Source organism: Benincasa hispida, chromosome 12 (genome assembly GCF_027475165.1).
Source record: "Benincasa hispida cultivar pf3 chromosome 12, pf3_genome.v1.1, whole genome shotgun sequence".
Lineage (NCBI taxonomy): Eukaryota > Viridiplantae > Streptophyta > Magnoliopsida > Cucurbitales > Cucurbitaceae > Benincasa > Benincasa hispida.
In genome coordinates this window covers 53,872,581-53,896,752 of record NC_143489.1, presented here as the reverse complement: position 1 = coordinate 53,896,752, position 24,172 = coordinate 53,872,581, and the positions used below count along the sequence as shown (strand labels likewise).

Genomic DNA, 24,172 nt, shown 5'->3' with positions numbered 1-24,172 from the left:
AATTCTATTCCAAAAATATTTAAACGTGCACTATTTAATTAAAATGCACTATAATTATTTGAAGATGCGAACTGATACACCCTTGACAATTACACAATATTTAAATACATAATCTAATTCAAAAATTCAAACTAACCATAACTAACCATCAAATCTATTAAAAACTAGCCAAAATCAAATCTAATAATCTAAAACTAACTAAACTAAAAGCACAAAATCATTGGCCAACAATATTCTTTTAAATAAAATAACTAACTACAATTCTAAAAACCAATATTTAAGATAAAATAATAGTCACAATACAATATCATAATAGAAATTTACCTTAAAAACTACCAAATTTAGAAAAGTAACTACACAATTTCCAAATATTTAATAATAATAACTGAAATTTAAGTATTACATAAATACCTTATATTTGGTGCCACTATCAACTCAAGTCTTCTAAGACTAAGCCTCACAAACACAGTGTACTAAAATACAATATAACAACTTACAAATACATTATACTAAAATACAATCCTAAACAACTTAAATACTATTGTAAAATAAATAAATACGTGTGGGATTGGGACAGACAAATACCTTGTATCATCTCAATTGAATATGTAAATACTATGTATACTAGAAAATAAAATATTGATTGTGCACACAAATTACTTCGTACTAACAAATTAAATCTTTTGGTGGGAATAAGATTTTCTAAGAACAATGTACCTAAACTCTTGGAAATAATTGACATGCTCTCAAAAATAATTCATGAAGATAGAACTTAAATTAATTTCATATGGATCGAAATTCAAAATAATCTCAAAACTCGAATCGAAAATACCTTGTAATTAAAAGATTGAGTTTATGGTACAAATATTTTGATATAGAAAAAAAAAATAAGAATGAGAGGAAGATGTAATTTTCAAGTAGTTGGTACGAAATTAGGAGATACATTTTGTTTCGTTTATTACAATATAATGTAACATAATTCTTGCCTTTTATTCCCTTTTTTTTTTTAAGTATTGTAATTAAAGTGTGGAATCGAACCTCTAATCTCGAGGTCGATGGTACGAGCACTATGTCAATTAAGTTACGCTCATATTAGCTTTTAATCCCATCATCTTTTAGTTCCATCTTTTCTGAGATGATTTAACACAGATGCTTGGATCAATGAAAAAGAAGGGGCTTCGCGTTGTTGCACATCAATTTTCACTTCTCTTTCTTTTCGAATTGACATACATGGTTTTAAGGGATTTAAAATATGTAAAAATGAAACTCAATAATCTATAATCTATAATTATAGATGATTAAATAATTTAGAGATAATAATTAAGTTTACTTACTTAAATAATATATATATATATATATAATTTGTAGAGGATCTCAATTCGAAAATCAAATTAAATTTTATGATTTTTTTAAAAAAATCATCATCAAAATAGGTTTTTTAACAAAAAAAGTAGCCATACAAGCTATAGATTACAAGATAGTTGGAGGGCAAATGTGAGAGAAGTCACCAATTAGAGAAATTATATATTTTTCAAAGAATTTTTAAGATATACATTTTTCAAAATCACCCTTCCATTTTAGACATTTCCTACCATTTCTCTTTTATTTGAGGGGATTTTTAGAAATAAAAAAATAAGAAACTTTATTGAGACAAGACAACCAAATTTGTAAGAGAACCACAAAAATCTATTAAGGTGTATAAATGATAGAATAGTATATGATAGACAAAATCTTTTTTACTACTTTTGTAAATTATTTGACATTTTTTTCTTCATTACTTAAAATTTTTCTCTAATTATATATGTATATATTTTTAAAAATTACCTTCGTTCACGAGGAGGTCAAAGAAAAGAAATAGCAACAGAGCATCTCCTTTTTAATTTTTTGCCCTAATTTTCCTGCATGTTCAGTTTCGAAGAAAGTAGAAACCGAGGTTGAAGATGACTGCGCCAGATACTGAACCGGAAGTTGCTTCGTCTTCCCAAAGAAAGGTATAATCTTCTCCTCTTTTCTCTTTAATGGCAGAAAACGGCCTTCTCAACTCTATCGCCCTGCGTTTTTGGGGGAGGGTTGACTTTGGTCTTCCGTTTCTTGTGGAATTAATGGCGCCTTGTTAGATTCTGAGGATACAAGTAATTTATTTAGTCGTGTGATGGTGTTTGTTTTATTTAAATTTTGATATTCTTTCTTGGACTGCACTTCATAATCCTTGGAAAGAAAGACAATGCTCATCTTCTCTTACTGATTTTTAGAAATGTTGCTATTCGGTATACATCTTAGATAGATTGTGATTAATCCGATACATTTTGATTTTTTTTTCCCTTCACAGTACTGTGGTAGTAATTGGCATATAGCTCGTTGAAGATATTAGTTTTGTATGTATTTCGGTTCGTTGTTACTCTCGCTTAAAGTTGGAGTGCTCATTTTAGTTTAATTATTTCTATGATGGGGAAATGATGGATTACATGCTCAAGAGACACTGTTTTGCTCTCATCTACTGAGACCATTCCTCGAATCCCATCTTAGTGAGTTACACAAGCTTACGAATCAATCTAACCAACCCAAAATAAGTTAGCATCTTTTCTTAAAAAATGCCTAGTGCCAGCATTTTCCCCCCTCCTCTCTCGCTAGATCAACGATCAGCTCGTCCTCTCGGATTGTGAGTCGAGGAAGTATCAGATAAGCTTATTTATTTCACATCTCACTTGGTCTCTATACCACTTTACATTCATCTCTTCCTCATTTATTTCAACTTGGGATCTCGAGACTGGTTGAATTTTGCTGGTTTCTATTCGTGATTTGAATTCTTAATGTTAATAGACATCGTACATTGGAGCCTTCCCAAGGGGCCATGGTTTTTTAATCTTCTGGTGGACCGTACGTGCAAACTTTTTTAGAAGATAAAAATAGATGTGGTAGTCTGGCAGGCAAGCATACTGAGCCTTTTGCATCTGCTTGTTCATCTCTTGATCTGGGCTCTCTGGTTCTCTCCATCTCTTCTTCTGTTTTCCTTTTCTAGACCATCAGTTCAGTATCACAATCAAACCCAAACCAAAGGGATTACACCCTTATTTATAGCCAGATTGGAAAAACTCTTTTTAGAAGGTAAATTCACCGAATGCTTGTTAACTAACCACAAAAGGTTGGAACTCCATTAATTTGGAGGAATGTGCAAAATCTTCTGTTCAAAGATTGTGCATATGCCTTCTATAAGAAAAAGAAAGAGGTAAAAATTGACTGTTTTATTTATTTATTTATTTATTTTTCCAAAAAATTTACTTTTCTCCATCTGATATATACCTTGTTGACTATTGCTCACTTGTTTTTATGCAAATGAAGGGAAATGAGGTGAAGCATAATTGTTTTCAGATATTTTTTTTTTTTTTCTTTTTACTTATCGTTTCCCTCTTTCTTATTTATTAAATTGTTTCAGGTGAAGAAAAAAAAGCAGAAGACTGTTGCAGCTTCTAATTCTGGCGTAGATCTGAAGTCCATCATCCATAACCATGCATTACTCTTTGACAAATTAGTGGAGCTTATCCCGGTAAGGTTCTATCTACCTAGTGATGAAAAAGGAAAACCTTGGTTTCAGGGCCTTAGCAAGAAAGAAAAGGCTATAGCTAAGAAGGAATCAAAGGAAAACATTAAGAAAGCACGAAGAGATCGTATGGATCCGGAAAAGTCTTCTAAATCAACCGTTGATTTGCTTAAAGAGAGCTTGGAAAATGAAGGTGACGATGATGAAGAAGATGTTAAGCCAATGGCATCTGGGTTCAACGATGACCAGACAGTGACATATGAAGAACTAAGACAACGCCTTCATAAAAAAATTGAGGAATTCCGGGTGAACAGAAATACAGGATGTTCAAATAGGGAAAAGAAGAGAAATGAAAGAAACGAAAGAAGGGAAGTTATCAAGAAGAAACGCAAGAGAGAAATCGACCCTGATGAGAAGAAATCAGCCACCACCCTCTCCAAAGCCGAAATGGAGAGGAATGTAGTTGAGGCTTCCAAGGAGCTTGCATTTGGTCATGTTAAACTAGGAACTGAAGAAGAGCATGGTAAGAATAAGAAGAGAAAACTCTCTAAGTTGAAGGAACTCGAAAAGGCAAAAAAGTTGGAGGAAGCAAAGAAAGATCCTGGAAAGGGCGAGATAATATTGAAGCAGCATTCTTGGAATGCAGCAACAAGCAGAGCTGCTGGGGTTAAAGTTCATGATGATCCACAGCGCCTGATGAAGAGTTTACGGAAGGAAAAGAAACAGCAGCTGAAGAACGTCGAGAAATGGAAAGACAGGATTGAAACCACCCAGAAGATGAAGGCAGAAAGACAACAAAAGAGATCAGAAAACATAGCTCAGAAAATCCATGACAAGAAGATGAAACGGATTGCAAAGAGGGAGAAAAAACTAATGCGCCCTGGTTTCGAAGGTCGCAAGGAAGGTTTCATTAACGAAAGCACTGGATGATGTGAAGAGAAGTAAGTTTCTGCACCAGTTTTGCCTTTTGAGGTTTGAAATTAGTTTAAGGAAATCATTTTAACGTCAAAATATGTAACTATATTCTAAAATCAAATCATTTATTACCCTCGTTCTCATTTTAACGTCAAAATATGTAACTATATTCTAAAATCAAATCATTTATTACCCTCGTTCTCTTTTACTCTTGATCAGCATGAGATTGAAGAGTGTATGTCTTGACTAGTAAGCAATTTGGTAATGCTCGAGCGAGAATTTAGTCCACATTAATAAATTTCATAACTTGATACAAACATTGAGATCTAATTAATGCAATCCTTAATACCGTGCTTTTAGATTTAGTTACAAGTTCAATACTGGAATCTTGATTCATAAATGCTTCACGTTGATTGTCCAACCTTTATCCAATCTCCCATAGTCTGATGCATTCAGGTGTTACTGTCTTCAATGGCGTACTGTATTTTATTAATTATCATTGCTGCTTTTTTCATTTCAGTGTTCTGTAGATTTATCATTTTGTTATTAAAACAGCAGTTCATTATAATACCAGTTGCTTACATATATTGGTTCAATGACATGCCCAACCATTGGTCAAACGATGATGATGGATTTGCCTTGCTAAAACATAGCAAAAATATGAAATTACACATCCTTGTTTCTATGTGAAAGATCCCAATCCCTTATTAAACATCCTACATTTACGGTTTTGAAGCAAATTGACAGACCCAGAAACTATGTTCTTACACAGAAAAACAAAACAAGAGAAACAAACCCACCCACTGATCATACACAACCATCTATTCTAGACCACCCTGGTTCCGGCAGTTCCCTTGGGAGGTTCACCGGGAGCCGCTGTTCCTCCGCCCATGCCGTAGTCGGTGTCCCAATAACCAGGGCCGTAGCGGCGGCTGAAGATTCCGGCGTGGAGCAAGAGCAGATACAGAAGCTGAGTGAAAGTCAAGATTATTATGAAAGCTTCCACCACTCTCAGCCTCCACCCTCTGTGACCTCCTATGTTGATTTGCTTACAGGCTAAGCTGTGGAAATGGAAAAGAAACAAAACCAATGATCTTCAAGAGTTTCTCAGTCTAAAGAGAGGAATATTTGTGAAGTTCATAGAAAAGTTACCCGAAAGCCAGAACAGTTACAGCCCAAGTGAGCAAGGAAGTTGATCCCGCTCCGGCGAGGCTGTCGCTCCTCCAAGCTCTGATATGGTAGAGTCCGGCCAGTTTTGATGCCACTCCCAGAACTGCCGTCAGCATTGCAAATGTCAAGAAAAACGGAGTCGCTCCGTTCCCTCCCATACCTTGTGCAGTCCAAAAATAGCCATCGATCAACAAAAACATAAATCTCAAAGGTTCATAGTTCGATTATCGACCAAAAGATTTCGATCTTTATGACACGTGTTATTAGCAATATTTCTCTTTCTATTTCTCTATTATTTATTTTTAGTATTGAAATCCTCAAAATTATGAAACTGATGACATATGATTTAATAATTTTATTAACTACGGTATAGAAACAGATAAAAGCTGTGAATTTATTTGCTTTCCTAAAATGTGAAAAATATCAAAATGTTTTTTTCTTAAAAAAAATCCCAAAAAAGAAATTTTGTTTTTTTTTTTTCAAACAAACCAAGAAATACAAGTATTTAATGTAATAGGGAAAAAATTCAAAACAAGACTTCGACATCAAATATGGATCACCTTACATATTTTCTTATATATTATCACAAAAGAAAAAGGAGACTTACTAGGATGGTAGGTTGTGCCATTGATGTATCTATTAAGACACCAACTAGCAAAACCTATGAGAATCAAATACATAATCAAGTTGATAAACAGCAATGGAGCTGCCATGTTCCTTCCCATAGTTTGAGCCATCTTTCTCTCTCTTTCTCTCTCTCTCTTCCCCCAAAAAAACACCAAGATACACCTTCAAAGATGATGATATTATTACAAACCCAAACAAGAAAGCAGATAAGGCAAAGCTTTTAATACATTCCTGTAACAACCAAAGCTTGTATTAAATAGACATATAAAGAATCACTAAGCTTTGCATATCAGACACGTGTGGACCAACTGTCTTGCATGCTTTCTCATAGGTACACGTGTTAAGACACTTGTCATTGGCCTTCCTTTTGAACTCCTCTCTCAATGAATCTGGAAGTTTTCTGATCCAGTAGGGACTCAAAAAGTGCTTTTGTTTGTGTTCTTTGATATGGCAACAGAAGAAAGAATGTGAGAATTATATGTCTCTTTCTAGCTGGTTGTTTCAATGGGAATAAACATTACTGTGGGAGCTGTGCTGTGAGTTTTTTCTTTACCCAACAATAGAACAGAACTGCTTCTTGTGATGTTTTTCTCCAACTTACTGGAAGGTTTATGATTTGTGTAGACCGTAGATTAGAATGATTTTTATGTTTGGGACAGTGTTATAAATATATTCATTCCACTATATTACTCTTTTTTTATCATGAATTTTTTTAAGGATTAGAATCAACAAGCTAAATTTATGATTGGTCCTCAATGTTTTGTCACATTTTCCATTCTCATCCATGTTCTAGCTATGATGACATGGAATATTACAAATGGTATTGGTGGATAATTTAGTTGGCAAGAAATGTATCCTCTTCATCTTGGTTGATAAACAATTTCATTCTTGTAGTCAGACTATTAACAATAATATATATTTCTGATTAATTATATTTGATTATATCATGAATAAGTCCCCATCAATCTCAAATAGGTGGTAAATAGGTGGTCAATATGGATTGAATCAATTTCCTCTAAATTCTTTATAAAAAATAAGACTCTCATTGATCACTAGACCAATCTTCGATGGTATCTTTATATGATATTCTTTATCTCTTATCTCTTCGAACTCAAACTATAGCAGAATTTCAAAATGTCCATCCCTAATTCAATATCTCTAACATGCTTGATACCTCCCTAGGTTTTAAAAGCTTTTGATTTTGTAATGTTATGATACCTTTTGAAATATAGTAATAATGTGACAGGTAAAACATTATAAATATAATCATATGTTGTACACAAACATTTGTTGTACTAATTTAACATATAGAATAAACTTTGAGCTTCTGAATCAGTCAAACTCTATTTTTGTAAAAGGGCATTCGGATATAAAAAGAGGTATGATGCTTTTCACTTTAGAATCACGTAGACAAGTTTGTTATTGAAGGTACAAAGAAAGTTCATACAGATTTAGAAGTTGTGTTTTCGAGGCTGATAAGAAGAACTCAGTGTCCCATTTTTCTCCATTTCACGTAGTCTTGCTCTTTCCATCTTCCTTTTGCGCCATTCCTCAAGAGCTGTCACAGACCATTCACATTAGACAATGGTTCGCGCGTAAGCAAGGTTCAATCTCGATAGAAATTTTGAGAAATTATATGGAAATTGTTATAATTAATCTATGAAATTTTGATTGTAGCTTAATTAGACTATAATTGACCATTTTTAATTATCATTTCTATAAAGTAAGACAATATTTAGATTTATATTGTAAATGCAAGTATAAATGTCGATGCGAGATAAAGTTTGGGAATATTTTGAGGTGAAATGATGTGAAAATGAAAGTTTTAGATGGTAAAAGAAATGAAACTTATATTACTTTAATTTTGAGGTGGAATGATGTGAAAAATTAGTGGAAAAAGATTGAATGAGGTTAAAAATAAATATAGGTTCTTTTTTGTGGTGTTTTTCAAATTAAATTTCTTTGGAAATAAAAGTTTGGATTGAGAATAAAGTTGAAATTTAAAAGTCGGAGATTGGAAAAAGTAGCAAATTAACAAAGCTTCATCCCATCGTAAATGACATTGACGTGTAATTAGACCATAAAACTAAAAAAATGAACCGAGCTAACCTAACTAATTCTTAAAAAAATCCAAAATTTCTTCGACATTTCGTCAATGTGGAAAAAATGAAATTCTCCCTAAAATTTATTGGGGGGGAGTCAACATCAAACTGATGATTATTGGAGGAAGAAAAGTATCCAAAGTTGAAATGGAATTACTGAAGTGATTAAACTACAAAACCATCCACCAAAGCGAGGCTGAAAAAGCTATCAAATTAGGTTGATAGATATGTTTGATTTTATACTAATTAGATTATAAGTTTAGTCCATGAACTAATGAACTAACCTACTAACTTTTGTGTCTAGACCAGTTTGAATTTTTTTAAAAAAAGAACTAATTGGTAAATTAGATATAAATTTCAATTTTAGGTCTATTAGATCACAAATTAAAAAAGGAAAAAAAAAAAGGATAGAGAGATAAAATTTGAAACTGGGAAGTTTCAAGATCAAATTTGAAACTGGGAAGTTTCAAGATCAAATAGACATAAACCTGGACAAAGATAAACCAAACAAATTCAGTAATTTGATTATGGCTGGTTTATAGGAGGGTGGAGCTGGGGGAGAAGATTTCAGCGCAGAAAAGTTGTACCTTTTAAGCTGGAAGCATCATTGAGAGAACGGAAGTCTTTCAATCTTTTAGAAAGATCAATAGCAGCATTCTGCTTGGAGTCTTTGTCTTGTACATCTTCTGTTTCATAATGTGCTTCCTGCTGAATTTCCCTTACCTGAAGAGTGGAGACAATTATGAAAGTTTGAACTTCAACGCAAAAGAAAATTCCAAATGTGCATTGACGCCAGGGTGTAAATTAAAACCAAAAGAAATTAAACCAAATCATCACAGTCAGTTAATTCAAGTTAGAAAGCTTGCTTAGTCTATTTTTCAGTCGTCATCGTTTCTTTCTTCCTTCCTTTTTCTCGAGAGGTTCGGTTTTTATTTTCTTGGAACTACCGTGTCGAGTTGACATTTACTCATGAGACTTACGTCTTATGTTTTGATGGGTTATCTGATATACTTGATGAAGTGCTTACCCTTTTAATCAGCTCCAAAGGTTGCATGGAAAGTCGAATCTCTTCAGATTCCCTAATATATTTGAGCTGATCTGCAGTATGAATTTTCACATGTTACCTAAGTTAGCAATCAGCAACAGCCAAAAAGTAGAGAGCATAATTAAAGGAGGGTAGAACATCAGATTCAGACCACAATTTTTTCCCACAGCAAAGTTCAGATAATAAGTCCCCTTTTAAGCTTAGCAATGTTTCAAATATTAAAAGATTAATCTAAATAATCCCTGAAGTACTGCATAAATTCATTACCAGGTCAAGAGTAATAACAAACAATCAGGGCAAAAGATTATGCTTGTTCTTTCCTTCAAGCTCTTCAGCACTCAAATGGGGAGGAACAGGCAGAGCTGCAGAATTGCTTAAACTATTATGAATTTTTGCTGAAATTGTTGTCTTGCATTACCAGGTCAAGAGTGATAAGAAACAATCGGGGCAAAAAATTAAAAGAAGACAAAAGAACTCGTTATCAATGGGCTGAAGGATGCAATATCCTTATTCATCCACGGTATTGGCAAGCTTATCCTAATAGAAACTTCCCAAAAAACAACACTAGTGAAGAACTTGATATTGTCAAATTTATCCCCAACGATATAGAAGTAAATAGTGACCCAAATTATATGCTAAGAGAACTACCAGACTTTTGAACAAAATTACTGACTATAGCCAGCCACCTTTTAGATTTTCCAAGAATACGTGATGAAATGAAAAATAATCCAATTATACAGAAAACAAAGTAGGTATTGCATCACATAATGGCAAGTTATAAGGTTGATGTGAAATGTAAAGGCATAACAATGGTAGGCAAAGTTTGAAAGGCTTTCGCACTTGGCAAGATAATAGTCCACCATGAGATCCAAACTTGTCCCTTTTAAGAACCTCGATTGCTTAAAGCATGAAAGGAGGAGAATCCGATTTCATTTCCAACTTTTTCTTTTGGAGGGGTGGTCAAGGTTTTAGATCATTGTCTCCCTCTCATCTTTGAGTAAGGTTTCGATCAGTTTGGAAGCAAGCAAGTAAAGAACTTACTATTTTCCCCACTTTCTCTCTCTTTATTTGTGTAAGAAGATATTAGTTTCTATCACAGTCTTCTGAGGTCTCTACCTCTCAAGTAATGAAAGGCAATACAATAGGACACTCTAAATTATTGGAGTATTAAGCATACATAGATATAATGTTCCATTCAATATTAACCTATTTTATAACAGAAGAAATGGGAGTAGAGACTAAAATTTTGATGTTACAATTGTTCTTTCCCAAACCAGATCATCTTCACTCAAATGTTACAATGTAAGAAAATTTAACCCAAAATGCAAGATTCAAGAACAAAAAATCCCAGGTACAAACGCTACTTGACAGAGGTGGAATTTTCAGGAAAGCAAAACGTGCAAATAACAGAGGTTGCCAACAAGTCTTAGACACCAACGTTCTTTTCTTTTTCTTTCACCTCACTCCCAAAGTTCTTTCCTAAACATTTCCTTTTCATATTATCGACGAAAGTTGTTTCTTGCTCCAAAAAAAAGTCCTAGATACCAATTTTGGACTAATGATAATTAAAACAACAGGTGCCATTGCTAACTAAAAATTTCAGGTGCTTATGATATTTGAGAGTCTGGACTTTCCAGGATATCCAAAATTGCAATAATGAGGTATCCGATCCACCTCAAATACAGATCTTTGGTGATTTACAATGACAGCTAGGGAAGGTCAAAGTGATTTGAGCACAACAGTGGAAAGTAAATGTTGGGAACTTGGAAGGAGACGAGTTTCATCATCTTGATAGTTCAAGTTCACAACTGTCATCATCCTTAGATTTTAGCTAACTGGGTTTAAGGATTACCATTTTAAGTCCTCAAAGATGCAATTTCTTGTTTCCTGGTGGTACATATATGACACCTTAATCCTCAACTAATCAATCGCCAACAAGCAATATGCAGTTCAAACAACCACTTTATCATATCGTGGAATCAAAACTCAAAGCTAAGGAAAATCCCACCTAATTCCATTAAACCTCCAACAAATATTTCGATTACTTCACATTGAATCTACAAACAGAAATTGAGAGAAGTAAAGAGGAGGAGAGAAGACAAACCCAAATTGAGATTTGTTGAAGAGGGTCTGTTGCGGGAAGAAGCAGCAGATAAAAAACCCTGAAGCAGAAGAAAAACAGCCACTAGGTTCAACAAGCACAAAGCTATGGTCGCATTCCTAAACGAGAATCTCAATCTCCATGACTGTTGAACCTCCATTTTCTTCTTCTATGGATACACACAATGGATATTCCCTTTGCTTTCCCAAATACCATTCAGCTGTTTACATCGAAGCCGAAGAAACTAGAAGTAACACCAGAGAATTCTGCGGCTGATGATGGCGATGATTTTCAAAAATCAAGAAAATCAGTTTGTGGGTAATTGGGGAAAATGGGAAGAGATTCGTATAAAAGATCTTAATCAAGGGAAATTCTTCAACTCAATCCCACTTTCAACTGCTCTCTCTCTCTTCAGCTTTGGCTTTTTCTTTTTAGAGTACAAATGAGGTGTGGTTCTTTGGTAACAAGTAACAACTACTTTGATTTTGCCATGGCAACTACTTCAAAAAAATGTGAGTTATGCAGATTTAATCGTCAAGAGAATAGTACTACATCTACATGTTAATTAATATTCGAAAATTGTAAACTAAAAATATAGTTATTAATCAATCAACATCAATTTGTCCCTAAACTTTTTATAAGTCTCCAAACTTTCTATTTTGTGTCTCGAACTTAAATCTCTGACATTCTAGTCGAAAATATGAGTGTCCGAAAAACTTGATATTCAAAAAAACAAGATTACCCTAATTCAATTTTTACCATTTAGGTTCAAATAAATGGAACTTTTACGAGTCAAAGTTGGTTCATAGATTTATCTAAACGATTCAAAACTAACCTTGTTTATTCCAAAAAGTTTTCTTTATTTTTTTACTTACAGTATATTATATATACATGTATTTATTTTGATCTTATTTAACTTCATGGATGTTTTTGAATTATTTATTCTCATTTTATTTAGAAGAACTTTTAAAAACTTTTTTAATCACTTGAAATCTACTTTTCATCATATAAATTGAAATTTAGATGGTTATCTTATTTCAATATTTAAAAATAATTAAATAAATGATTTATCTTTTTTTTTTTCGAGAAAATGAATAAATGATAAAAACAATTCGAACAAACTCAACCCAAATATTTGATTGTTTGGTTGGGTTAGATTCATTATTTAATAGGACTTTCTACACACATATCCTAAATAAATATGTTTAATTATCAATTGTCTAAACTTTTCTATCTTTTACATTAATAGCCTAATGGATTACTATTTTACCAAAAGTATGGGTCAATTTACTTTTTTGGCCCTCCTTACCATTTATTTTTAATATATATATATATATATGATCATAATAGTAATAATACCAAAAGAAGTAAGTTTCTAACTTCCCAAAACAGTTTTCTTTTCAAAACCTACCCAAATATCAAAAGTCTCTAAAAAATACGAAAATTATTGTCCATATAAATAAAAACAAAAATCGACTAGAAACTTCGGAAGAGAAAACACGATATATTTGATAAACACCAATATATATTTGAATTTTCTAAAAATAAATAAGGATATATTTGATTTGATAAGTACATGAACAAGACAATTTTTACCATATATCACCCAACAATATATGCGATGTATATTTACATTTTCCAATATACCAAAAAATAAACTATAGGATATGCGGTATTTTCTAGCAAAATGTAGTATATTCGACATATTCTTGAAACTTCAATTGAGAAATGATCATTTTTTTAGCTTGGAATATATAATAAAATAAATGAAATACTCTAAATTAAAGGAAACATTAATCTAAAATATCAGGCATTAAATGAATATCAACTAAAATTGATAATTAAGGTAATAATTAAATATTTCAAAATTTTATTGATGAGGGATGATGTAATTAATTATATTTTTAAAAATAAAATCGTTATATAATTAATATTAAAGTAAAAGAAAAATGATATATACTTATTTTAAGATATTATAAAATTAAAAAATGAGAGAGAATATCAAAAGATTAAAAATGTCCCCAAATGTTTTAAAATCTAATTATAAAATATTACTGAATTTTAGGACATTTGTAAAATATTAGTTATATAATATACTAATTTCATAAATCTTTTTATTTAATAAAGTTGTTTGAAATGAAAAAATTTATCGAATAATTAGATTAGATCTAGAATCTTTCATAATTCTATCAATTCAATCCACAAATATTTAAGTTAGATAATAGAAATTAAATTGTTACAAATTTAAAAGAGGTTGAGTTAGTATATTATTATTAAGTAATTTGTTAAATTCGTAAGTATATGAACTAGTTAGGGGAAAATGAAAAATTTTACCTCGAACCCATGTAGAGTCTATTTCCCTTTTATCTGAAACGGCAGCAACTGAACGGATGACTGGGTGGCTCCCTTTGTGTTTCAGTAATCAGTAAGATAGAGTGGCCGATGTTTCTTTGAGTGAACCACCTCGTCGAAACTCCGGACGTTGGTCACGCCGGCGGCAGGTTTTCATTTGGGTTAGTCTAAAAATTACAAGTAACCGTCTAGATTTCTCTAATCACCCCCTTTTTTTCCCTTCTGTTCGATGGTTGCTTCTTAAATTTGATTTCAATTGACTTTGACATTTGAAATTTTCATGGGTTTCTTCATTTTAGCTGTTTTAGTTGTGATTTTTAAGTTGCTTTCAATTCCCATTGTTTTTGTCTTGTTCCTGATGCATTCTTTCAATGTTTTGCAGCTGTGTTTTTTAAACTGTTTGATGCTGGAAGAATATTAGGGACTACAAAAATGGCATTTGCAGGAGTAAGATGCATCCGAACTCAACCATTGTTGTTTCATCCTGCTGCTTTGTTTACCAGAAGGAAGAGAGTTTTGTATTTCTCTGTGAAAGCCTCACAAGCCCAAACAGCAACTCAAGAGAAGCAAAGACCCACAGCAATTTCACCACATTTTGATAAACAGATTATTGATAAAATTTCCAAGGATTATGAAGCAATTATTGGTATTGAAACCCATGTTCAGCTCTCCACTCTCACCAAAGCCTTCTGTAGCTGCCCTTATAATTATGGTTCTTCGCCAAACACTAATATCTGCCCTATATGCATGGGGCTTCCTGGTGCCTTGCCTGTTTTGAACTCAAAAGTCATTGAGTCTGCAGTGAAATTGGGTCTTGCACTAAACTGTAGTTTATCTTTTAACTCAAAATTTGATAGGAAACAATACTTTTACCCTGACCTTCCCAAGGGCTATCAAATATCTCAGTTTGATGTCCCAATTGCAAGTGGTGGTTATATTGATCTTGATCTTCCTATTGAGTATGGTGGTGGGCATAGACGGTTTGGTATCACCAGGGTTCACATGGAAGAGGATGCAGGAAAGCTGCTTCACTCTGAAAGTGGAAGCTACTCTCAGGAAATGATTTTGCATCCCTCATCTCATGTTTATATGATCTTATTCCAAACAAATATTTTAGCATATGGTCTTAACATAGCTGTATTTGATCAATTTTGTGGCCAGTTTCAATATATGAATTTAATAAATTTTGGTAATATATTTCCTTGGCTGCGATTTTGATTGTCTAAGTTATTTGCAGGTTGACTTGAACAGAGCAGGAGTGCCCTTGCTTGAGATTGTTTCTGAACCTGACATGAGGACTGGGATTGAAGCTGCAGAGTATGCGGCAGAATTACAGAGGTTGGTTCGATATTTGGGTGTAAGTAATGGAAATATGCAAGAAGGTTCTCTACGGTGTGATGTGAATGTCTCGGTTCGTCCTATTGGGCAGTCACAGTTTGGAACAAAGGTAGCTTAGTTCTCTTACAAGTATCATTTTTGTGCAGTAGTCGGTAATTGGAAGACACTTGTTTTATGATTTGGTATGTAGTCCTCATTAGCATGACTGCAAGAATATAGTTGAATCCCTACAAGTTTTAGAAGCATGTTTGTTATTTGTATTGGATGTCCTTAAAGGGACTCGATCAACATCTTTTTCCCTTTCATAAGTTTTAGTTGGATGGGTGGTTGATGATCAATTATTCTTAGCTTCTTAAATAATAGTTAATTGTTGAAGTTCGTTAGATGGTGAGCAGTTGTTGGAAAGGACTATTTGTGAAGGGGTAGACCAAATGTGAGGGTAAGAAGAATTTACTCGAGAGTAGGAGAAAGTAGAAATGCAGGATCTTTTAATTTTCAAGTTTATATTCTTTCTTTTGACGAAGGACCAACTAATTGTTTTGTGTAGTCTCATTATATATTTAGTCGCTCTCATTCATTTTCAGGTGGAGATAAAAAACTTGAACTCATTTTCATCAGTGAGCAGAGCAATTGATTTTGAAATTTCAAGACAAGTGCTTCTCCATAGTCAAGGCCAAAGTGATCAAATTGTACAGGAAACCAGACTCTGGGAAGAGGGTGCTCAGGTATTTCTTAAGTTTTCGTACGCTATCTATTAATCATCAGGCATAACTTATGATGATTTTTTCTATTCTTGTCCACTCATGTGCTTACCTGTGTATCATTGCTTAGAAAACAATTACAATGAGGAAAAAGGAAGGACTTTCTGATTATCGATATTTTCCAGAGCCTGATCTTCCAGAAGTCATCCTCACAAAAGAATATGTTGATAATATCCGTGATTCTTTGCCCGAACTTCCAGAAATGAAGCGTAGAAGATATGAGAGTATGGGCCTGAGCATGCAGGATGTGCTTTTCCTGGCAAACGACATTAGTGTGAGTTACTTGAGAATTTATACACACTCAGTAAGTTGGTTTTGGGTATTGCAATGTAACTATGTTGTAAAAGGGAATTGAAGGTAAGGATAAATATAAAGTTTTTTTCTATGCCAACCATTTGATTAAGACTTATTACACCTTGTAGAAATAAGGCAGAACAATACCTATGATAGGGAAAGATTTCTGGCTTCAAAAGAAATTTTTTGAAAGGGAGCAAACTTCCGCAGCAAATAGAGGCAAAAGAATTACTTTTTAGTTGAATTAGAAGGAATGCCCCTACGTTTTATCTCTTCTATTGGTTTTACTTTTGTGTGCTTGAGTTCTAAAAAATTATAAGGAAAACAAGCCAACGTTCATAGCATAATTTTTGCTGCATGACATCGTAGGTGGCTGAGTTTTTTGATGCAACTATCGCAAGAGGGGCTGAAGTCAAGCTGGCTACCAATTGGATAATGGGCGATATTGCTGCCTACATGAAAAATGAGAAGTTGACTATAAACGACATAAAGCTCACTCCCCAAGAGCTTGCTGAATTGATCGCTTCAATAAAAGGCGGTACCATTAGTGGAAAGATCGGGAAAGAGGTAAATTTTGCTTCTTGCATATGGGCTTCTTGAAAATGTTTTTCAAAGTGTGACTGGCACCTTAAATTTGATGATTGATTGCAATCTAATTATAACATCTTTTCGTTTTAATAAGATGACAGATTTTCATTAGCTGTCTTATTGATGCATTTTCTTTTCATATGCTGTATAGATTCTTTTCGAGTTGCTAGCTAAAGGTGGAACTGTAAAGGGGCTGATTGAAGAAAAGGATTTGGTTCAGGCAAGTTCTTTATTATCAAATGATGATTGTCAATTATTTTTTAGTATGAATATTTTCCCTTGGCTCAAAGTATCTTTCATGTTAAATGTTAACTGAGAGATTGCCTTATTGAGTGGCTAAATTGATTGCTTTTTGGACTTTTAACTGTGTCTGGCTAGAGAACAAGTTAAGCACTTCTACTCAAGAATAATTCATATTGTGTAGCATTGCTTAATGGTCTATTTCAGCTCAGTTTAGCTCAAAAGATTGCAAAGCACCTCAGCAAGGGTTATATAGTTCAATAAACAAGAGCCTAAGAGAAATTTACTATGATACAAGTTTGAGCTTTTTTACTGCCAGCTCTATTCATTCTAGATCTTGTTGTGGGGTTGGGGGAAGCTAGGATAGCTTAGACTAATTGTTGAAAGGAATAAAACCAATGGATAGCTGGTTTATAGTTTACTTGATAATGACAATAGGACACGAATAATTAACCGCAGTGATCATTGATTCTGGCTGTTTTGTGATGGCAGATTGCAGATCCTGCTGAGATAGAAAAAATGGTGGAAAAAGTATTGGCAGAGAATCCGAAGCAGCTCGAGCAATACCGTGGGGGCAAAACCAAGTTGCAAGGCTTTTTTGCTGGCCAGGTCAAGGCGAAGCCTAATTGAAACTTGATTTATCACCATCGCAAACCCGCCCTCGCTGATTCTCGTTCTTCCTCGTCGCGTTTGTTTACTGAAACAATAATCTTTTTTTTGCAGGTAATGAAAGCATCCAAAGGAAAAGCAAATCCAGGGCTTTTAAACAAGATCCTCTTGGAGAAACTGAATGCCAAAAGCTGATGATGCGGGTTGCTCGAGTCGAGTGACTGTGTAAATTATTGGAGCATATTTTGGTCTTGTTCTTTCCTTCAAGCTCTTCAGCACTCAAATGGTGAGAACAGGAAGAGCTGCAGAATTGCTTAAACTATTATGATTTTTTTACTGAAATTGTTGTCTTACATTATTTGGTGACATTTTCACACCCTCTATTTTCACTCCCATTCACTTAGCTGAAATAAATTAGAGAAGATAGAAGTATAATTTTAGGACAAAATACATCTGGATCCTTGTAGTATGGAATTGGTTTCTAATCAGTGCCTAAAGTTTCAATATATTCAATCCTTTAGTTTGTACAATATGCTGACATGACCCCAGTCTCACTTCCCACTACCTATTTTAACATGAGAGTGATTAGCATGAACATGCTCTCTCTCTCTCTCTCTCTCTCTCAATCTTTTAATGAGTATTAATCTTATTTTGGAAAAGAAAAAACTTGATCTGTCAATTTGTACCTTAAACTAAGACAAATTTACAAAATTTAACTTCGAATTTTAAGAAGTATTGCAATATCAAATCCCTAGGGACGTTTAGGGCATGTAGTGAAGTTGCGTTTGTATGGAGAGTTATTTAGTTTATGTTTGGAGTGTAAGTTATTTAATCTAGAATTACAAAGTCTATGTTAAGGTGCAAAATTGTTTAATCTAGATTATAAAATATATTTACGATCCGAAGTTTTTTTGTGCTGGAATTTATGGATTTTGACAATATTATTTCAGGATTAATTTGTGCATTTATCAGTTTTCTTTCGTGAAACTTTTAATTGAATTTATGAAGTTTTCAAGTCTGTTTTTTCCCCTTTTTGGTTAAAATTAGTAGGCTAACGATTGCAACATTTAATCAAGTTTAGGGACTATTTTGATGAAACCAAAAGTTTGGAGTTCAAATTGATTGATACTAGAATTTATTGTTAAGCAATACATACAAAATTTTGTAGTAAAAGGAGTCATTGCAAGTGGTTGTTACATTGATTTCTTTTTCCCCATTTTTTTTATAGAGGTTTTGATCTATGTCAACATCTGCTTCTCACACTAGTAAATAAAAGTTTACATTTTTAACAGCTTTTTTTAGATTGTTTCTTTTTTTAAAAAAAAAAATAATTTACAACAAGTTAATAGTATTTTATGTTCTGCTTAGAGATCAAAATAGAAAGTTTAAGAATTTAGATGAATTAATCAATTATGAAAATAAATTCTAATACTCCATTTTAGGTTATTGAATTATAAAGTAGGGTGGAATTTATTTTCTATCAAAAAAGTTATTTAATTAATGTCTCCCCATCATGGACTTGCTTGCAATTCTCTAAAAATGGGGTTGAAAAAGTTTCCAACATTTTGTTCCAATTTCCAATGACATCATTTTTTGTCACATTTAAAGTGGCCATTCATAATATAAGGTTTTTCTTTTATTTCCATTAAATTTGAACAAAATTTTCTTTCCCTTTTTGAAGTCTTTTGTAAATAAGGACAGGCGAGAAATGTAATTTAAAATAATTTAGGACAAAATACATTCTTGGTCCGTGAGATTTAAGATAGATGTTTATTTGGTCTGTGAAGTTTCAAAATGGACACTCTTAATTTCTGAAGTTTGAAAAAATGTTTTAATTAAATGGTACCTAAAGTTATTGACCGTTAGTTAACTAATAGAAAGATAATGTGGCTTGGTTGAGATGTCACCGATAACTTTTATTAATTTTTATATTAAACTAAATTTATGTAAAACTAGAGTTGCATAAGACATTAAATGCACAAACATATGACTAAACTACTCATAATTAAATGGCCTAAGAACACAAAACCCTTAATTAAATCTCAAAAAGAAGCTACCTTAAGTGAAGGAAAGGAATTTAATATGCAGAAACGAGTTTTGAATTTGATGGAGTTTCAAATTATCAATGGAGAAGATAAATAAAAAATAAATAAATAATGTCGAATGAATTTAATTTAATATAAAAACTAACGAAAGTTGCCACCTCAACTAAAAAGTATCACCTTAACCACACCACAATCTTTCCGTTAGTCAACTAAGAGTCAATAACTTTCAGGACTATTTAAAACGTTTCTTCAAATCTCATAACCAAATAGACACCTCAAATCTCAACACTTACATTTTGCCCAAAAATTTAAAACAATCATGATACTCACAACATTTAAAAACTAATTTCTTCCATTTTCTAAAAACAAAATTCCAAATTTGGATTATTCTAAACCAAGAAGGATAATATATATATAATCTCTTTTCAAAAGATTTGTGAAATTGTAAATGAATAATAGAGAAGGGCAAGATCCATGATATATAAGAGGAAATAATTATCTAAAATATTTTAGGTGAAACCAAATGTAAAATCCTTTTTTAATGTGTGAGTATCTGAACATTTGGTGTTAATCAAACTCATAAGATATCGAATCCTAGATAGTTGGTCATATGAATAGAATCCATGGCCTTTTAGTCCTTCATCAAAAAAAACATTTTGTTAGGCTAGTTGATTTAATCCATATCATGCAAACTATTATCTTTATTATTTTTAAGTTTAAGCTAAATTTCTATTTACTTTTGATTTCAATAAGTTACACTCTTATATCATCAAAAAGGCTAAATGTCTTTTCTGCCCTTGAAGTTTAACTTAAAATTCTTTGTATTCCAGGTTTCAAAAATTTTGACCCAACCATATGCTCTTAACTCTTGAGAAAATAACAAAATTGCTCTACAAACATAAACAATTACCCATCAATGAGGAAAACCAACCAAAAATTAGCAACAATAATAACTTGAAAGCCACAAACTTCTCATTTAGCAGAAAATTGCAACAAACTCAACTCCATAGATATCAATCAAAGTGTTTTCCTTTATGTACAGTATGAGAAAGCATCCACCCAAAGTATACACTTCTGTATAGTAACCACTCTATAATAAGTGATTTTAAGGGCTAAAATCATATGGCCTGTAAAACCCAAAAAGAGAGAGAGAGAGAGAGAGAGAGAGAAAACTAAGGCCAGCAAGAAGAGAACCAGCTTTGAAACACTTCAAAATCCCAAAAGACCAAAAATAAAGCCAACAATAAAGCAAAAAAGTAGATGTAAATGTAAATCTTTCAACAGCAATCCATTTCTCATTGTCTTGATCTCTACTTCTGTTCTGTAGTCAAACTGTGCATTTTTTTCGGGTTCGGGTAGATCTAGGATGTACTTGAGACAGACAGTAGTGTTTTTCAGATAGGCTTGCTCCTTTGTATCATTTTCTTGTCTTGAGATCTTGGTGCTGCAATGAAGCCAGCTAGGTTTAGGAAACATGTGAAATGAGGAGAAAATATGAAGTTGAGTGCAAGAACTTATCGACTACCTAGTCCGTTGGCTTCAGATGTCCTCATTATGCGAAGTCTTCGAACAGAGCTTACGAACATCCTAATCAATGAAAATCATGAACTTAAGAAATGACACAAAAGAGCGAAGTTGAATCAAAAGTACGGTCATCTGTCTCCGATTTCAGTCTATGGAATTAGAGATGATCCCAACCTTTTTTCCATTTGAAAACATAGCAGGACTTTAAAAACAAGAGCCAATAGTGCATTGATCTAGTTAATCAAGATCCTCTATGTATATGGATGCTCTAAAATCTGGAACTGTTTTGGAACTCATCTTCCTCAATTGACTAGATTGCATCTCATGAATCAAAAGGGAATTTAATATGCCAAGTAGCCCAAATCTTTTTCATAAAACTAGCTAAGCCTTTTCTCCTTTCTTAAAAAAGTTTGCAAGATTTTAGAACCAAGAGTCAAGATTGGGGATCGATATAGCCAATTATAATCAAACATAACTAGATTCTCTTAGATCTCATCTATCTTCTTTTGCCCACAAAATTCAATCATCTATGTTATTTCTATAATACTAGCACATAGATATTTGACCTAAACAACGTGTAAACAACATACCCCCAAGGGACATCTCCAACCAACATCCAATCTCCCTCTCTATCTTCATATGTGAGCACAAACTCAGAGGATCCATCCAGAAGCTTAGACAGTTTCCTTGCTTGTTCTTTGTCTCCACTTTGCCCTGGGAAACACCATGACAACATAAACAAATCAAACGAAAAAAATGAAGATTTTTGGTCCCAAGCTTCTTAATGAACTGTTGAAGCTGAAATTCCAAACTAAGACGAAAACTAACCATTGGAAATGGAGGCTCCTGCAGACCTGAAAAACATGTCCTCCAACATCAGGGCGAAAGTCTCATAGCAAGAATGGGCATTGAGATCCACTTTCCTCCCTATCACAACCCCATCCACATTCACTTTAACAAATCCCAAGTGCCCTTTTCCATCAACATCACATGTTTTGTTCTTCAAAGTGTCCTCAGACTGATCTTTCTTCTCCTCACAGACAACATCATCTTCCTCAGCCCTAGCTGTCTTAGCTTGGTTCACCAAGCTGTTCATCCTGTATGTTCTAATGGGTGGCCATCCCACAACCTGACTGCTTCCATTTTTTAACACAGATTTACAACAAGCTCATCAGAAAACTCCCATAAATGACAAAACACATATCAATTCCAGAGGAAAAAAAAAAAGGAGTCAACAGATTCTCAAGTTTAGGTAGCTATAAAAACAAACAATAAGAGGGGGAATCAGAACTAACTTGAGAGCAGTGGGGGAACCTCCTTCATTAGGAGCAGAGTCAGCAGCTCGTTTAGTCCCAGAAAAAGAACCATTAGCCTCTCTTCCATGGAAACGAGAAGAGGAAGAGGAAGAAGAAGAAGTAGAAGAAGAGCCACAATGAACAGGGAAATCCTGGGCAGTCAAAATCCGACCACGCTCACCCCAAATACCACCATTAACCTTGCCGCCCCCGCCAAGTGCTAAACCAAGGCCCAATTCGAGGTCAGAGGAGGCAGGAGAGGGAGAGGAGTGAATCGGAATGTTACCCACAAAATCTTTGTGAAGAATGTCGATTGTGGAAGGATTGGGGTCATTAATGGCGGACCCAGAAACCGACCCACCAAGTGGAGAAGGGCGGAAAAGGCCCAAAGTAGATTCCATGGAGGAAAATGGGATTAGAAAAGAGGGAAAGTTTTAGAGAACCGTAAATGGAATGGAAGAGAAGGGGATTAAAGAGGGTATTGAAGAAGAAAAGGGAAGTGTTACGCCATGGATTGGATTGAAGCAGAGCAGAGAGAAGGGAAGTGATGGGGTCAGGATGTCTGGTGGTGCGCCTACCACTCATACCAGTAATCCATGCTTCCTCTTTTTTCCCGACAACAATCATATTCCTCTAATCTAATTAAAATATTTCAATGAGTTGTTGTGCACCCGAGGAGCAGAAACTTCGATATCAATAAAATATAATATTACAAATTTTGTTGTAAAGTCGAAGAATATAACGAAAATATGGATATCGATAAAATATAATATTAAAATAAATATAATATAACATTAAAATAAATTAAATAAAATATAAAATAAGAAATTTCTCTAAATTCTCTACTTTCTTCAATTTTCATGAATTTTGTCCAATGTTTGTCTTTTAAAACCTACTAAAGGTCTCTATTTATAGACAATTTGGCAAGTGAAAGTGGATTACATAGACACTAATAATATGTAATCTTGAGACACATGGACAACACATGGGTAATGAATGTGTGACACATGGTTAATGAACAATAATAATAGGCATCTACATTACACCTAATTTAACATATTTATAATACTCTCCCTTAGATATCCATTATATATGAAATATGTCTCGTTAAAATCTTATTAGGAAAAAACTCATTGGTAAAAATCTAAGTGAAGGAAAAAGAGTACATATTTCATATGATATGATACACTTAAAAATAATACAATATATTTACTCCCCCTCATGGAAACATCACTTGAGATTTTCGAGATTTTCGAGTCGCTGCATTCTAATGTTGTACACCAATTTTTCAAAGGTTACGGTTGGTAATGATTTTGTAAATAAGTTTGTCAGGTTATCCTTCGAACAGATTTGTTGTACAGTGATGTCACTATTTTCTTCAAGATCATGAGTATAGAAAAGCTATGGTGAAATATGTTTTGTTTAATTTCCTTTAATATATCTTTATTTGATTTGGGATATACATGTTGTGTTATCTTCGTATAATATCGTTGAAAGATTTTTACTAGAAGGCAAACCACATGTTTCATGAATGTGCTGAGTCATTGATCTTAGCCATACACATTCTCTATTAGCCTCAAGAATTGCAAAAATTTCAGCATGATTTGAGGAAGTGGTTATTATGGTTG

At 33.3% G+C, this 24,172-nt stretch overlaps 5 protein-coding genes across 7 annotated transcripts; 2 read left to right on the top strand and 3 right to left on the bottom strand.

Annotated features, from left to right (window-relative positions):
- The first annotated feature begins 1,733 nt into the window (after positions 1-1,733).
- On the top strand, positions 1,734-4,602 carry LOC120067102 (uncharacterized). Its single transcript, XM_039018514.2, has 2 exons — positions 1,734-1,991; positions 3,434-4,602. The coding sequence occupies exons 1-2, from the start codon at positions 1,941-1,943 to the stop codon at positions 4,466-4,468; spliced, it is 1,086 nt and encodes a 361-aa protein (XP_038874442.1). The 5' UTR covers positions 1,734-1,940; the 3' UTR covers positions 4,469-4,602.
- A 510-nt stretch (positions 4,603-5,112) lies between these two features.
- LOC120067103 (AWPM-19-like family protein) lies at positions 5,113-6,363 on the bottom strand. Its single transcript, XM_039018515.2, has 3 exons — positions 6,231-6,363; positions 5,606-5,783; positions 5,113-5,514 (listed from the first exon to the last, which is right to left on the bottom strand). The coding sequence occupies exons 1-3, from the start codon at positions 6,358-6,360 to the stop codon at positions 5,280-5,282; spliced, it is 543 nt and encodes a 180-aa protein (XP_038874443.1). The 5' UTR covers positions 6,361-6,363; the 3' UTR covers positions 5,113-5,279.
- LOC120067104 (uncharacterized) lies at positions 6,273-12,034 on the bottom strand. Of its 2 annotated transcripts, XM_039018518.2 has the most exons (5): positions 11,502-12,034; positions 9,380-9,450; positions 8,940-9,075; positions 7,698-7,808; positions 6,273-6,412 (listed from the first exon to the last, which is right to left on the bottom strand). In XM_039018518.2, the coding sequence occupies exons 1-4, from the start codon at positions 11,656-11,658 to the stop codon at positions 7,702-7,704; spliced, it is 471 nt and encodes a 156-aa protein (XP_038874446.1). In that variant the 5' UTR covers positions 11,659-12,034; the 3' UTR covers positions 6,273-6,412; positions 7,698-7,701. The 2 variants fall into 2 exon arrangements, with proteins under 2 accessions (XP_038874446.1, XP_038874445.1); XM_039018517.2 differs by lacking the exon at positions 6,273-6,412 and having other exon boundaries at positions 7,478-7,808.
- A 1,767-nt stretch (positions 12,035-13,801) lies between these two features.
- Positions 13,802-18,210, top strand: GATB (GLU-ADT subunit B). Its single transcript, XM_090308482.1, has 9 exons — positions 13,802-14,011; positions 14,233-14,907; positions 15,089-15,297; positions 15,773-15,913; positions 16,020-16,223; positions 16,613-16,810; positions 16,983-17,051; positions 17,564-17,680; positions 17,795-18,210. The coding sequence occupies exons 2-9, from the start codon at positions 14,283-14,285 to the stop codon at positions 17,873-17,875; spliced, it is 1,644 nt and encodes a 547-aa protein (XP_090164608.1). The 5' UTR covers positions 13,802-14,011; positions 14,233-14,282; the 3' UTR covers positions 17,876-18,210.
- A 2,490-nt stretch (positions 18,211-20,700) lies between these two features.
- LOC120092591 (auxin-responsive protein IAA13-like) lies at positions 20,701-23,179 on the bottom strand. 2 transcript variants are annotated; one of them, XM_039050726.2, is made up of 5 exons: positions 22,545-23,179; positions 22,078-22,382; positions 21,840-21,963; positions 21,251-21,312; positions 20,701-21,169 (listed from the first exon to the last, which is right to left on the bottom strand). In XM_039050726.2, exons 1-5 carry the CDS (start codon positions 22,943-22,945, stop codon positions 21,120-21,122), a joined length of 942 nt encoding a protein of 313 aa, XP_038906654.1. In that variant the 5' UTR covers positions 22,946-23,179; the 3' UTR covers positions 20,701-21,119. The 2 variants fall into 2 exon arrangements, with proteins under 2 accessions (XP_038906654.1, XP_038906653.1); XM_039050725.2 differs by having other exon boundaries at positions 22,078-22,385; positions 22,545-23,167.
- Positions 23,180-24,172: the final 993 nt, after the last annotated feature.

Excerpts from the sequence above, each read along its gene's own strand:
- LOC120067102 (XM_039018514.2), top strand. The coding sequence starts at position 1,941 with ATGACTGCGCCAGATACTGAACCGGAAGTTGCTTCGTCTTCCCAAAGA. Across the intron at positions 1,992-3,433 it reads CTTCGTCTTCCCAAAGAAAG|GTGAAGAAAAAAAAGCAGAA; the intron begins GTATAATCTTCT and ends AAATTGTTTCAG.
- LOC120067103 (XM_039018515.2), bottom strand. The coding sequence starts at position 6,360 with ATGGCTCAAACTATGGGAAGGAACATGGCAGCTCCATTGCTGTTTATC. Across the intron at positions 5,784-6,230 it reads TGGCACAACCTACCATCCTA|GTATGGGAGGGAACGGAGCG; the intron begins GTAAGTCTCCTT and ends GGACTGCACAAG. Across the intron at positions 5,515-5,605 it reads GTAACTGTTCTGGCTTTCGG|CTTAGCCTGTAAGCAAATCA; the intron begins GTAACTTTTCTA and ends CCATTTCCACAG.
- LOC120067104 (XM_039018518.2), bottom strand. The coding sequence starts at position 11,658 with ATGGAGGTTCAACAGTCATGGAGATTGAGATTCTCGTTTAGGAATGCG. Across the intron at positions 9,451-11,501 it reads TTCAACAAATCTCAATTTGG|ATCAGCTCAAATATATTAGG; the intron begins GTTTGTCTTCTC and ends TTCATACTGCAG. Across the intron at positions 7,809-8,939 it reads TGATGCTTCCAGCTTAAAAG|CTCTTGAGGAATGGCGCAAA; the intron begins GTACAACTTTTC and ends GGTCTGTGACAG.
- GATB (XM_090308482.1), top strand. The coding sequence starts at position 14,283 with ATGGCATTTGCAGGAGTAAGATGCATCCGAACTCAACCATTGTTGTTT. Across the intron at positions 15,298-15,772 it reads AGTCACAGTTTGGAACAAAG|GTGGAGATAAAAAACTTGAA; the intron begins GTAGCTTAGTTC and ends ATTCATTTTCAG. Across the intron at positions 16,224-16,612 it reads TCCTGGCAAACGACATTAGT|GTGGCTGAGTTTTTTGATGC; the intron begins GTGAGTTACTTG and ends ATGACATCGTAG.
- LOC120092591 (XM_039050725.2), bottom strand. The coding sequence starts at position 22,945 with ATGGAATCTACTTTGGGCCTTTTCCGCCCTTCTCCACTTGGTGGGTCG. Across the intron at positions 21,964-22,077 it reads AGGAGCCTCCATTTCCAATG|GGCAAAGTGGAGACAAAGAA; the intron begins GTTAGTTTTCGT and ends GGTGTTTCCCAG. Across the intron at positions 21,170-21,250 it reads ATCTGAAGCCAACGGACTAG|CACCAAGATCTCAAGACAAG; the intron begins GTAGTCGATAAG and ends GCTTCATTGCAG.